The sequence below is a fragment of the Pinus tabuliformis genome, chromosome 9, assembly GCF_031772625.1.
Source record: "Pinus tabuliformis cultivar Carrire ecotype Pingquan chromosome 9, CPIR1, whole genome shotgun sequence".
In the NCBI taxonomy this organism is placed as follows: Eukaryota; Viridiplantae; Streptophyta; class Pinopsida; order Pinales; family Pinaceae; genus Pinus; species Pinus tabuliformis.
This window is the reverse complement of record NC_142307.1, coordinates 1,418,963,365-1,418,977,466: the sequence shown is the minus strand read 5'-3', so window position 1 is coordinate 1,418,977,466 and position 14,102 is coordinate 1,418,963,365. Positions and strand designations below refer to the sequence as shown.

General features: G+C 39.2%; 1 protein-coding gene across 1 annotated transcript in view; it reads left to right on the top strand.

Moving 5' to 3' along the window:
* Nucleotides 1–14,102, top strand: part of PEX5 (peroxin 5) — a 442,866-nt gene that overhangs the window by 80,893 nt on the left and 347,871 nt on the right. Inside the window, exon 4 of the mRNA XM_089444941.1 lies at nucleotides 1,290–1,483. Coding sequence (XP_089301067.1) covers nucleotides 1,290–1,483 — 194 coding nt within the window. The remainder of the gene's footprint in view (nucleotides 1–1,289; nucleotides 1,484–14,102) is intronic.

Genomic DNA, 14,102 nt, shown 5'->3' with positions numbered 1-14,102 from the left:
TGTCTGGTTGTATGGTCTTGGGGGGCATGTAGGAGCGAGTGATACTCCTAGCATCTGATGCAAGAGGAAAGAAGCTTGGGATAAGTTTCTAGCTACTTCATTGGGGCTGGGAAGGAGTTTGTCTGGGGGTGGGGGAAACCTAATTGAGAATCATCTGGGACTAATCCCTTTGAAACCCTAAGATGTACTCAAACATGAGATTTGTTGTGATTATGAAACCCCAAGGGTCTCATTAGTTGGGGAGATTTTTTTGTGGGTTATTTCCCTGCAACTTTGCATCTCGCTACTTGTTTTTGTCATGTAAAAATGAGGTAAGACATCTCTTCAGTGTTATGTTTGTTCACAAACCAACCACACAGATTGAATGTAGCCCACCAGAACTACAGTTGTGCCCCTTTATGGGCTATGGCATCAGTCAAGATTAACCGTCAGGAGTGATCATTTTTTTACCTAGTCGCTTATAAAATATATGCAATGAGTTAGGTGAATTACTAAATATAAATTACAAAGGTGCAAAATAGAAATATAAAATATGTGAGTACATTCACAATGCTAAACATGTGTTCCATAGCCTGAACTGTACCTAATGTGATTTGTAAATTTATTTTTTCAATTAACTCTACTAGGGTTCATTACCATGGTAATCCCATCAAGTCCAGACAATGTATGCTTTGCTGAGTAGTGATGGATAGGATCATTTGAAGGAAACAAAACCATAGAAGCTTTGTTTTTTAATTAAAATATGGCTATTTTTCAAATTCCTCTTCTAGCTTGCCCAAGTCTCATCACATGGGTTCAGTAGCCTTCACTGTACCTAATGTGATCTGTAAATTTATTTTTTGAATTAACTCTACTAGGGTTCATTACCGTCGTAATCCCATCATGTCCAGACAACATATGCTTTGCTGATTAGTGTTGGAAAGGATCATTTGAAGGAAACATCACAGTAGAAGGCTCATTTATTTATTAAAATATGACCATTTTCAACTTCCTTTTCTAGCTTGGATGATTGTTTGATTTTGCAAACTTTATCTTGTTTTGGATGCTTAAATGCAAGTTTTCTTTCTGTAGCTAATTTGATCTAAATAAGATCCATCTATTTTTTAGCTCAGAAACTGATACATTCAGAAATTGCTAATACTGTTCTGTCTGGACTATCAATCTTGTCAACAGCAAGGTGGAATACCTTATTTCTTCCCTTATAAGTTACATTCAATGCTGTTGAATATGTTTATATAGTTTTTCAAAAACCTTTAAATTTCTGAGATGCATCTTTATTTTATTTTCAGGAGCTCCACAAAGGGTACTATCAGGCTTCCTCCGGTCTTTTGTGGACAGTAGCAGAGCAGAAATTCCTTTCCGACCAGCACAGCTTCCAGTTCTAGGTTTGTCAGAAGGTGACAAACGATGTATACGTGACCGTAGCAGCATTATGGCACGCCACTTTTTTGCTGATAAAAGTGAAGATTATATTAATGCACAGGTTGACTAGTCATTTTTTTGAAAACATTTTGTTCCTGTACATATCTAACTCTGTAAATCACATTTGAAGTGAAATATTCTATTAGTTAATGAGGTGAAGTTCCTCACCTCTGGTACTGAGATATCCAAGCAGAGACTCACTTTGGGTTTCTCAATGTTATATGATGTGTTGATTAGATTTGATGTTAATTAGTGAACATAGGCTGTTTGGGAGGGTAATGCTGAAATTATGTAGGACTGAGTGTATTTAGGAGAATGTTTGAATATCCATATTCTATTACTGTACTATATAGCTTTATCAGTTATAAGTCAATTTCCTGTCTTCCTCTGTTGGTCAGCCACATGCTTGATCCTTTTTATTTAGTAGACATATATGCTAGTCCAAATTCTGTTCCCATTGTTTATTTTTGTACAAAAGATAACCATAAGTCCATTCACATTAATGCCATTTTTGGTAATTGTTGTGTACGTAAGCACCCATCTTTATTAGGCATCAGACTCTGTGTATGAGCTATGTTTTATGTAAGCTCATGAATTTGTAATAATGTTATAGCCCTTAGTATTTATGGTATCATATTTCAGTATTGTTACAAATAATCACCTTTATGTAGGAGGGATTTTATCACTTCTATTAGTAACTTAAGTTCTAAGTTAGGGTTTTTATTTAATTTGGTATAATGCATGTTTTTCCACTTACATTGTAGCTCTTTAATTTTATCAATAGAAAACCAAGAGGTTTATTTTGTGAAGTCTTTCTTCATTATCTGGATTTGTAGGGTACAATTTGTCACCCCTCATTTTGCATGAGGCCCACACTAGTGATTTTCTCAATATTCTGATTTTTTTTATAACAAAGATAGGTTTACATGTTGATGTAGCTTTGGATGGTCTAAGTGTTCACTTGACGATTTTGATGATATGGTTAATGGTTGATAAGATGATGTAGTCACGAGTGTCTTGATGATGCTTTGTTTGGTATACTTGCTTAACATAAAGAAAGCATTATATTTAGTTAAGTGATGTTCTAGCCATCAATTTGCTAGATGATTCGATATAGGCATATATGGCTTCCTTGATAGAACACCTAACATATATGGGTTGGTCTATCGCATAAATTGTTAAAATTTGGGTACCAGAGGACAAGTGGTTCCCTAAGGCTTTGATCTTTGGCCTAGGGAAAAGTGTTCAAATTTTTACTTTTCTCATAAAGTTATTTTATAAGTGGTAAAGTCAATTTAATTTAAAAGTGACTTTATAAGTAGTAAAGTCACATTCTAATTTACAAATGACTTTATAAGTGGTAAAGTTACATTCTAATTTGAAGGTGACTTTATTAAAATCAAGGAAGAATTAGAAAGTGAAAAAATGACTATGGAAATAAAAGGCTAAGTGGGTGAGTTGAAAAATAGAAAGTGAGAATTAAATGCACATTTATTCTCATCCCTAGATCTAAATGAATCTCAACCATTAGATCTTTGGGTAACCCAAAAGGTCATTTAGAGAATAAAAGGAGAAGAGAAGAGGAACAACTCATTTATTCTTTCATGAGCATTTGAGAGAAAGAGAAGAGAGAGCAATGAGAATATTTCTAAGCAGTGAGGAAGTGAAGGAGAGCGGCGAGAAGACATTTCAACAAATCTGGATAGCAACATTTATTGGCATGCATCCCAAGGTAAAACCGTACTGCAGGAGAAAGGTGCAGAAATCGAGGAAGAGATAACACAAAAATCGAGGAAGAGGGACAACAACAAGGGCACAAATTTTGAGGCATATTTGGACACGAATTTCGAGGCAATCGTACTGTTGAAATTTGTACGGTCCGTACGACAAGTTTTGGGCACATTTTTCGAGGCAGGCTGTACAACATTTAATGTTGTTTTATTGTTGTAATTTTTTTTGTTTTGGCTGTTTTCTAATTGGCACAATTTTTGAGGTGGAGTTCAAGCACAAAAATCGAGATAAGTTGTAATTTTTGGTTGCTGGAATTTTTACTTTGTATTTCAGTTTCTTTGTAAAAGCATTTTTAGAAATAAAGAAGATCTCTCAAACTGGTTTTCCCCAAGAGTTGTATGGCGTTTTTCTAGGGTCACATTGACCAAAAATCACTGTGTTATTTTCTGTGTGTGACCGTCATAATTTTACTGTGTTTTATTTCTGCAATTTCAGCAGTTGTGAAATCTCTAAATTTGTGTTCCAGAAAATATTGTCATTCCCAGTTTTTAGAATTTTTATCATGCCTGGATTTAAAACTAAATGCATGGAGTGATAAGGAAAACTGATAACCGGAGTGGGGGTTGAAATTTCTTCATAGTATTAGGGCTTGGTTGGCTGAAAAGTGCAGTTTGCGACAACAAAGTGAAAATTACAACAAACTAATTTTTACACAGAAAACATAAACCTTTACCATAGATCTGAAAATTTCAGTTTGGTAGGACAGTGAAACATGTCTTTGGGTTTGAGAGTTGAAGACAGGTTGGATGGGCAGAACAACTACAATGCATGGAATGAGAGAATCCAAAGCATCTTTGAGGAAGCAGAAGTCTGGGGCATTATGATAAATACCACACAGAACCCAGTAGTAGTACTTGCTGATCCTGTACAGTTGGCAGAGTTTAACAAAAAGAATGCTAAGGCAAAAAGATTTTTTCTGGAAGGAATCAAAGATTATGTCATTCCTCATGTGAGAGGAAAGACTTATGCACATGAGATGTGGATAACTTTGACTAGTCTTTACCAGAGCTCAAATGAAAACAGAAAAATGGTCCTAAAGGAGAAACTGAAGGCCATTAAAATGGCTAAGCCTGATAGTGCTACAACATAACTCACAAATATCACTTCAGTGAGAGATGAGTTGATAGCCATAGGTGAGATCATTGCACCCACTGAGTTGGCGAGGATTGCTTTGAATGGTCTTCGCAAACCTCCCTTGAAAGTGTTAGATGTTCTATATGTGCCTGGAATGAAGAACCTGATATCCATCTCAGCACTTGAGGACAGAGGGTATGATGTGTTGTTCAGGAGAGGGCAGGTGCTTATATATCCTAGGGGAACTCCAGCTTCTTCAGCTAGAGAGATTGGTGTGCGCCATGCCAAGGTGTACAAGTTCTCATTCCAACCCCTAATGGCATTGAGTAGCAACACCCAAGATAGGACCGACAACAGATCTAGCAGTTCAGAGTTGTGTGAGATTTTGCACCGCAGGATGGGTCACATGTATCATGGGGCCTTGAGTACATTGCAGGAGATCACAACTGGTGTGCCAGATTTTTAGTTCTGATCACCTTGATGTATGTAGAGGATGTGCTATGGGGAAGTTTGCCTGATACCCTTTTCCCAGCAGTGACAGCAGAGCGATAAGGATCCTTGACTTGATTCATACCGATGTGAGTGGTCGGATGTCCCATGTATCTTGAGTGGCTATGAGTACTATGTTTTATTCATTGATGACCACTCCAGGAAGACCTGGATTTATTTCTTGAAGACCAAGAGTGAGGTCTTCAAGCGGTTTCAAGAGTTCAAAGCTCTTGTGGAGACCCAGACAGGTAGGAAGATCAAGGTCCTGAGGTCGGACAATGGAGGGGAGTATACTCTTGGTGAGTTTGTTGATTTTTTTTGCTGAGGCAGGCATTAGGAGGGAGTTCACAGCTCCTTACTACCCCCAGGAGAATGGGGTTGCAGAGAGGAAGAACAGATCCATTACAAGGGCCGCCAAAGCCATGCTTCATGATCATGGGTTACCTTTATTTTTGTGGGCAGAGGCCTGCAACACTGCTGTGTACTTGGAGAACAGGAGTGCACATCGTGCCTTGGGGAATGTGACTCCGGAGGAGGGTTTTTCTGGGAAGAAGCCTGATGTTGGACACTTTCATATCTTGGGGTGCCTTACATATTCTTGTGTCCCCAAGGAGAACAGGACCAAGCTAGAGCCACTGTAGACAAGGGAATCTTTGTGGGTTATAGCGAGACCTCAAAAGCTTATCAGATTTATATTCCTGCGCAGAGGAAAGTGGTTGTCAAGTAGGATGTGAAGTTCGAGGAGGAGAGAGCTTTCAGGAGGTCACGGGAATTAGAGTATCGAGAGTCACCAGACCCTTAGGAGCAGCTGAGTCAGTCACAGGGATCTAGTGGTCAGGGATCAGGAGGTACATCGATTACAATGTTAGGTCCATCAGTGAGCAGTGGCTCTCAGAGTCAAGTGGGTGGTTCTTTGGGAAGCATGCAGTGCAGTCCGCAGAGCAGTTCACAGGATAGTCCACTAATGGACAATTCGCACGGTACTTCAGCATCTATAGGCACAAATTCAGGGATGAGGTCAGTTGGCAGGCCTTCAGGAGTTCATGCTTCTGATGATGATGAGGATTCTTTCACTCTGGTGGGAGAAGTATGCTCAGGGAAGAGGAAGCCCAAGTGGCTTCAAGATACCTTGCGCGAGGCCACATCAGTTGCTGGGCCAAAAAGATAGGTTAGAGAGAGTAAACCACCTGAGTGGTTCTGTAGTTACATGGCATTGGCAACAAGCATTGTTGACTCCGAGCCTTCTAGTTACGAGGAGGCAACCAACTAGCAGGTCTGGAGAGAGGCCATGATGGAGGCGTATTCTTCTATTATGAAGAACGATGTTTGGGTGGTAGTGCCGAGGCTTGAAGGTAAATCAATTGTTACTTCCAGATGACTTTACAAGATAAAGCATGCTGCAGATGGCAACATCGAGAAGTTTAAGGCTCGATTTGTGGTGAGAGGGTTGTCACAGGTAGAGGGAGTTGACTATGAGGAGACCTTCGCTCCCGTAGCTTGGTATACATCTATTTGCTCCATTATATCGATTGCAACAAATATGGGTTGGAAGATCCACCAGATGGATGTGAAGACCACATTTCTCAATGGCTTCATTCAGGAGGAGGTTTATATTGAGCAGTTGCAGGGCTTTGAGGTGCATGGGAAGGAGTCCCATGTATGCAGATTGAAAAAGGCACTCTATGGCCTGAAGCAAGCTCCCAGAGCTTGGTACTCGAGGATTGATACATACTTGCAGCAGTTGGGTTTCACAAAGAGTGAGGCTGATCCGAACCTATACTTCATTGTGGTGGGTGAGGAGCCTCTCATTCTGGTGTTGTATGTTGATGACTTGATCATCATTGGTGCAGAGAGACTCATTGAGGGCTGCAAGAGAGATTTTGCTTCAAAGTTTGAGATGTAGGATATCGGCTTGATGCATTATTTTCTAGGATTGGAGGTGTGGCAGGAGGAGGGGCATTTCTTCTTGGGGCAAGGGAAGTACAGTGTGGATATTCTTTGCAGATTTCACATGGAGGACTGCAAACCCATGTCTACACCTATGATCACTAACTGGAAGAAGCTTCACGCTTCTGATTCTGAGTTGGTGGATCCTACTCTATGCAGACAGCTGATTAGTTGTTTGATGTATTTGGTCAATAGTCGACTAGATATATATTTTGTAGTTAACACTATGAGTCAGTTCATGTGTGAGCCCAAGAGAGTGCACTGGGTGGCTACAAAACACATTCTTCGTTACTTGCAGGGGACTTTGGATTTTGGTTGGATTATAGAAAAGGTGATGGAGTGAGACTGGCAGGGTACACGGATTCAGACTGGGAAGGTTGTGCTTCAGATAGGAAGAGTACTTCCGGGTTCGGCAGTTGTGTCGTGGATCAGCTGGAAACAACAGTCAGTTGCATTGAGCTCAATTGAGGTAGAGTATATGGCTACTAATTTGGCTAGTTGTGAGGCCATATGGCTTCACAAGATGTTGTTTGGTCTATTTTGTAAGGCATTGGGACCTTCAGTAATTTACTGTGATAATTAGAGTTGCATAAAACTCACGGAGAGTCCAGTTTTTCATGACAGGTCAAAGCATATTGAGATCAAGTATCACTTCATTAGAGACTATGTTCAAAAGGGAGCTGTCAAGCTTGAGTACATTTCCACAAATGAGCAGGTAGCAGACATTTTCACCAAAGCCTTACCACGGGGCAAGTACGTCTACTTCAGAGACAAGATGGGAGTGGTGAAGAACACTTTCCTCGGTAAGAGGGAGTGTTAAAATTTGGGTACCAGAGGACAAGTGGTTCCCTAAGGCTTTGATCTTTGGCCTAGGGAAAAGTGTTCAAATTTATTTTTTACTTTTCTCCTAAAGTGACTTTATAAGTGGTAAAGTCAATTTAATTTAAAAGTGACTTTATGAGTGGTAAAGTTACATTCTAATTTAAAAGTGACTTTATAAGTGGTAAAGTTACATTCTAATTTAAAGGTGACTTTATTAAAGTCAATGAAGAATTAGAAAGTGAAAAAATGACTATGGAAATAAAATGCTAAGTGGGTGAGTTAAAAAATAGAAAGTGAGAATTAAATGCACATTTATTCTTATCTCTAGATCTAAATGAATTTCAGCCATTAGATCTTAGGGTAACCCAAAAGCTCATTTAGAGAATAAGAGGAGGAGGAGGAAAAAATCATTCATTCTTTCATGAGCATTTGAAATAAAGAGAAGAGAGAGCAAGGAGAATATTTCTGAGCAGTGAGGAAGTGAAGGAGAGCAACAAGAAGATATTTCAGCAAATCTAGGCAGCAACATTTATTGGCACGCATCCCATGGCAAAACCGTACAGTAGGAGAAAGGCACAAAAATTGAGGAAGAGGGACAACACAAAAATTGAGGAAGAGGGACAACAACAAGGGAATGAATTTTGAGGCAAATTTGGGCACGAGTTTCGAGGCAGCCATACTGCTAAAATCCATACAGTTCGTATACTCTGTACAACAAGTTATGGGCACATTTTTCGAGGGAAGCCGCACAACATTAACGCTGTTTTATTGCTGTAAAAATTTATGTTTTGGTTGTTTGCTGATTGGCACAATTTTCGAGGTGGAGTTCAAGCACGGAAATCGAGATAAGTTGTAATTTGTGGTCGCTGGAATTTTTACTGTGTATTTCAGTTTCCCTGTAAAAGCATTTTCAAGAATAAAGAAGATCTCTCAAAATGGTTTTCCCCAAGAGTTTTGGGGGGTTTTTCTAGGGTCACATTGACCAAAAATCACTGTGTTATTTTCTATGTGTGGCTGCCATAATTTTACTGTGTTTTATTTCTGAAATTTCTGCAGTTGCAAAATCTCTAAATTTGTGTTTTCAGAAAATATTATTATTCTCAGTTTTTAGAATTTTTATCATGCTTGGATTTAAAACTAAATGCATGGAGTGATAAGGAAAACTGATAATGGAGTGGGGGTTGAAATTCTTCATAAATTGCTTTATGATGAGGTGGATCATGGTTCTATATGGAGTGCTCCCCATCCTTGGCACATATTTGGAGGCATATACACACTTATCATGACTATGGTGAGGTCATTCCCCTTCTTGATGAATCAGTTAATCATTTGGATGATTTGGCATATGAATTGATGGTGATACATGGCTTGTTTTGGATCTTGCATGTTGCACATTATTCCATTATAGATGGATACTTGTTTTATGGATATAGCCCTTGGAAAACTTATGGAGGGTTTTTACATATTGGACCTTGAGCTTCAGTGGTTTTTTATGCCTTATTGTTGTGTGCTCCACCTTATGAGGCCATCTTGCGCACCTTCTTGTACATTATTGTGCATATGTGGCACCCTTGGAGGAAGATCTTGCACACGTGTTGAGGCATAGTCCTATTTTATTGGTTGATGAGGGGCTACCTTCTTTCTTCATGGAGTTAGATGAGCATTGATGACATTCTAGAAATACTTGATGCCTTGTTTCATGGATCCACTTGCTTGGCACTTGAATTAAGGAGGATGCCCACCATTTGAGGCCGTTTGGCACACACTTCCATGTCTATTTGATGGGATGTTTCACTTCGGGATCTCACACTTGTGATATTTAGGGTTTTGACTTGATTCAAACCCTCATGGAGGAAGACGTCCACCTTTCTTTGAGCCTTATTGCGCACAATTCTATGCTTATTGTTGAGGATGTCTCACTTTGGAGGCTTTGTTGTACTTTTATTTATAAATGGAGAAGGGCGTCTCACTCATAATTTCACACTTGTCTACTCTTGAAGGGTTTTACTTGGTCATTGCGCTCTTTTCCATGCCATTGATGAGGGCGTTTTCACATTAGAGGAGATCTATGAGGTTCCAAAGCAGTGTGTAAAAGGTCTGCAAAAAATCGGGATTAAATCCTAAAATTGCAATTTTTTCAACAAAACAATTTAATCCTCCAATTTTTTGCAGACTTTTTTCAGAAACGAAAAAATCGCGATTTATTCGTTATATGCCCGATTTTTATCGGGAGTTGACCGAAAAAGTCGTCCAACTTTGCTGAATGTGGGATATGACAGTGGTGTTTAACGGCTATCATATAGTGATTTGATAAGAAAAATTACTATGAGTTGCCACTACTGTTAGAGCTGTTATACAATGAATTTGACGAGGCAAATTTGCTGTGAGGAGGCTAAACAATAAGGGTTTTGGACAACTAGTATTCAATGCCTTGGAAGGGCCAAACCATTGTGAGTTGATGATATACTTTGACGCTGATTGTATAGTGATTTGGTGGTCAAATCCACTTGAGAAGTAGATCTAGTTAGGGCTGACTATATTGTGTATTTTGGAGCAACAAATACTCAGTGAGAAATTGATGGCAAATGAGGCAAAGGACCTGCCAGGTGTCAAGGACAAAAAAATGCAGAAAGTGTTGATCTAGATGGGATACTTCAACAAGTAAGCTATATGTTTGTTCTTGTCTATTTCTCATTGGTTAGATTGCATATCTGATGTTGCAGACTACAAGCCCTAATGGACTGTGGATACTCTAGATGTTAAAAAAATAAAAATAAATGAATATTTTTGTGTTTTTTTAATTTTTGCTGACTTTTTCAAAAAACTCCCGACTTCAATGAGTTTTTCAACTTTTGGACCCTTGCCGATTTAATCTTGACTTCGACTTTTTCCACATTGTTCCAAAGCAGAGATCTAAGGTTTCATTTCATTGTGTATTTGGAGGGCATCCTAGCTTCAGGAGCATCTTTTGACGGAGTGTTCATATTTCAACAAGATCAATGCCATTAGCTACAAAGTGGCAACGAGACTTCGCAATTGTGGTTGAAAAATATTGATGTTGTGGTGTTTTCAAAATTGTTGCGAGGGACCATTTCACATCACATATGACTTGGAGGTTATTGTTTGCACATTTCTTGAGGATCTATTGATGGAGCAACTTCCCTTGGAGGATTTTATGGAGGACTTTGGAGTATGCCATGGTCTTATACTCTCTTCAATGGAGATGTTCTACTGCCATTGAGCATTCTTGTTGGAGACATGTACATGTGGTATGACTACCACTTGTCTTATTGTTGGTTATGGTTATATAGTTGCTAGAAATTGCTTTGTAGGGTCAAGAGAGAAGAGTATGTCTACCCTATTGGGAGGGTTTCATCATCATGTGTGGAGTTTCTTCCTCTTGAATAATTTGTTGTCTCATACATTGCGGTTTTCTCTTACATCTTATATCTTCTTCAGTGGGTGCTAGAATAATGCTTCATTGTATAGGGCATACCCTATTGGCATAGTTTTGGTGTGGTATCTTCAAGACCCTCCTAATCAGTGTTTTAAAGATCGGTCGAGCTGGCTCGAGTTTGGCTGAGTTGACCGAGCCATACCCTTGGCCGGTCCGGCTGAGCAGAAAAACCGGTTCGGTGGCTGGTTTGTTACCGAGCTGGTCACCGACTCAGGCGGTTCAGTAACAAATCGGCCGGCTCAGCCGAGCCCAAGTTAAACTAGCTAGTTTGTCTAACGACGCCCAAACACGCCCAACGTTGCCTTTTGGGGGGAAAAGGACCCCAAACTTGATTATAATTTGGTTTTAGGTTATCTTGAAGGCCATTTCCTCACACCTATCTCATTGCATTTGTGTGAGAATTTGTGAGGAGTTGTGGAGTTTGTTTTTGGAGCTGTAGTGAGGAGTCTTGAGCAATCATTGGAGCAGTAGTGAGGAGCTTATTGGGCAACCATTGGAGTAGCATTGAGGAGTTGGTTTGTTGGAGCAGTGTTGTGGAGGCAGTTTGTGCCTAGAGGTATTTTTTTTTTCACTTCTAAAATTTGTTTTTGCTTGCTTTTTTTGTGCAAATTTGGAAATTGAAAATAGTCTTTTTGTAAAAGAAATGAACATTGAAGCATTGTTTTTTGTTTGTTTTCATTTTCAGATTATTTCGTTTCATTTCCAAGTCCAAATATAAAAAAATGGCTCTTAGAATGAAATATTTTGCTTGGGCATATGCTGAAATACTTGATAATCAAGTGCATTGCAAATTTTGACATAGAAAAATTAAAGGGGGTGGAGGGGGCATTCATAGGTTGAAACAACACTTGGCTGGTGTTAGAGGCCAAATTACTCCATGTGAAGCACCATCAACACAAATTGGGGAGATTAGGAAGGAGTTGCTAGATAACTTTGAGAAGTTTGAGCAAGAAAAAGTTAGGCAAAAAGAAATAGAGGCTGAAATTGGGAGGAAGAGTAGCATACAACAAATGATGGTTGCCAACCCCAATTTTGATTATGAGGGCTCTTCACCTATCCCTTGCATTGATGCATCCAACCCCTTTCGCTATGTTCCTCCCTCTTTGGAGTCTATTCAAGAAAAGGGTAAGGGTAAAATGAAAAAGAAGGGTGATATCAAAAGTTATTTCACACCCTCCTCTCCCTCTGATAGTGCACATGGTCCTCAAGCTAATAGAAGTCATATGCAACCCACTTTAGATGACCATTGGAAGAAAGAATTGAGAGAGGCTGCCTGTGATTATATAGCTAGATGGTGGTATGATATTGATATCCCCTTCAATGCTTCTCGTTCACCATATTATGAACCTATGTTTGATGCCATATTCGCTGCTGGAAAGGGCTTCAAAGGCCCTACTATGCATGAGTTAAGGGGATCTCTTTTGCAAAAAGAAGCTTCCTCTATTGATGAGTATTTGAAAGATTTCAAAAGCTCATGGGCAAAAACAGGATGTACCATCATGTCAGATGGATGGACTGATCAAAGGAACCATACTGTCATAAACTTTCTTATTGTTTGCCCACAGGGAACCATGTTTCTAAAATCAGTTAATGCATCTGATAAGGTGAAAGATGCACACTTCTTGTTTCAACTTTTGGATGAGGTTGTTGAAGAGGTGGGGGTGGCTAGTGTTGTTCAAATCATCACAGATAATGCCTCTAACTATGTTCTTGCTGGTAAAATGTTAGAAGAAAAACACAAAACCAAAGGTACTTTTGGCAAAAATCTAGCAAGGATTATAAGGGAAGCAGATGAGACAGGTAAACAAACAATTTCAATTTTCAAATTCTTATTTTGTTAAACTGTTTATAATTTGAAAGTTGGATATAATTTGTTGAGCTAACTCATTACACAACTATGTGTTTTGCAGCACAATGGTTGGAAGCATTTGGTAGCCATTGTCCTCAATTGCAGAAGTTTGCAATCTGTATTTTGAGTCAAATGTAGTGCTACTGGGTGTGAGCGCAGTTGGTTTGTCTTTGAGAGGATTCACACGAAGAAGAGAAACTGTTTGGAACAAAAATGGTTAAATGATCTAGTCCATGTCCAATACAAGCTTCGGATCAGACACAACCAATTGTTGAACAAAAGGCCTGATATAGATCCCATTGTGTTGGAAGATATTGATCCAACATCAGATTGGGTAGTGGAGAGTCATCCAATAGAGTTTGATCATGATGAGGATATTGTTATTGATTTGGATTTACAGACAAAGGCATTAATTGAACATAATGTTCAGTTGAATGCAGATCCACTTGTACTAGGCCCAACCGCAGGTGCTCCATTTGCAAGCACTTCCTCTACTCAACCACGATGGAAGCGCGTATCTCGTCTATCTCAGCGTGCAGTTGCTGCGCCTGCTAGTGCTACTACTTCTACAGTTGCAGTTGGAGATGGTGATGAGTAGGAGGAGCAATGGGTTTCCCTATCTGACTCTGATTCAGCATTTGAGCCAGATGATGTTGGCTTCTCTAGCAATAGCCAGTAGTACTGGTGACTAGTGATGTTTTACAATTTACTTTTGTTGTAGAGGCCATTTAGAGCCTCCTTGGTTATGTGTTTTTGTTTTGATCTCTATATCATGTATGTATTGGATAGTGCACTGGGTGCCATTTTGATATAATGGATATATTTATGAGCCTACCTTGATCATATGTTGTCTTCTCTCTATATTCTAATGCTTTGTGTTTGGAAACATGAATGAAAATCTTTAAAATTGTTTTTTCATAAAAAAAATATTTAATGTATTTTTTACAACAACAGAGTCATTGAAATCAAAACGGCCGAGTCGATACTGAGTCAGAGTCGGAGTCGGAGCCAACCCTCGGCCGGTTTCGAACCCGAGTTGGAGTTTTGAAACATTGCTCCTAATATTCCTTACTTTGATTTCAGCAATGTTAAGTTCTTGTGGGCATGCATATTATAGCCCTTGTATTCTTAACCTTTTAATGAGCTTGCCCTCTTGGATCAGCCTCTTGACTCCATTAGTCCTTGTTGGGTTGGCACTAATCTCTTGACCCCTCCATCATTCTTTTACCATCAAACATAAAAACATTCTTT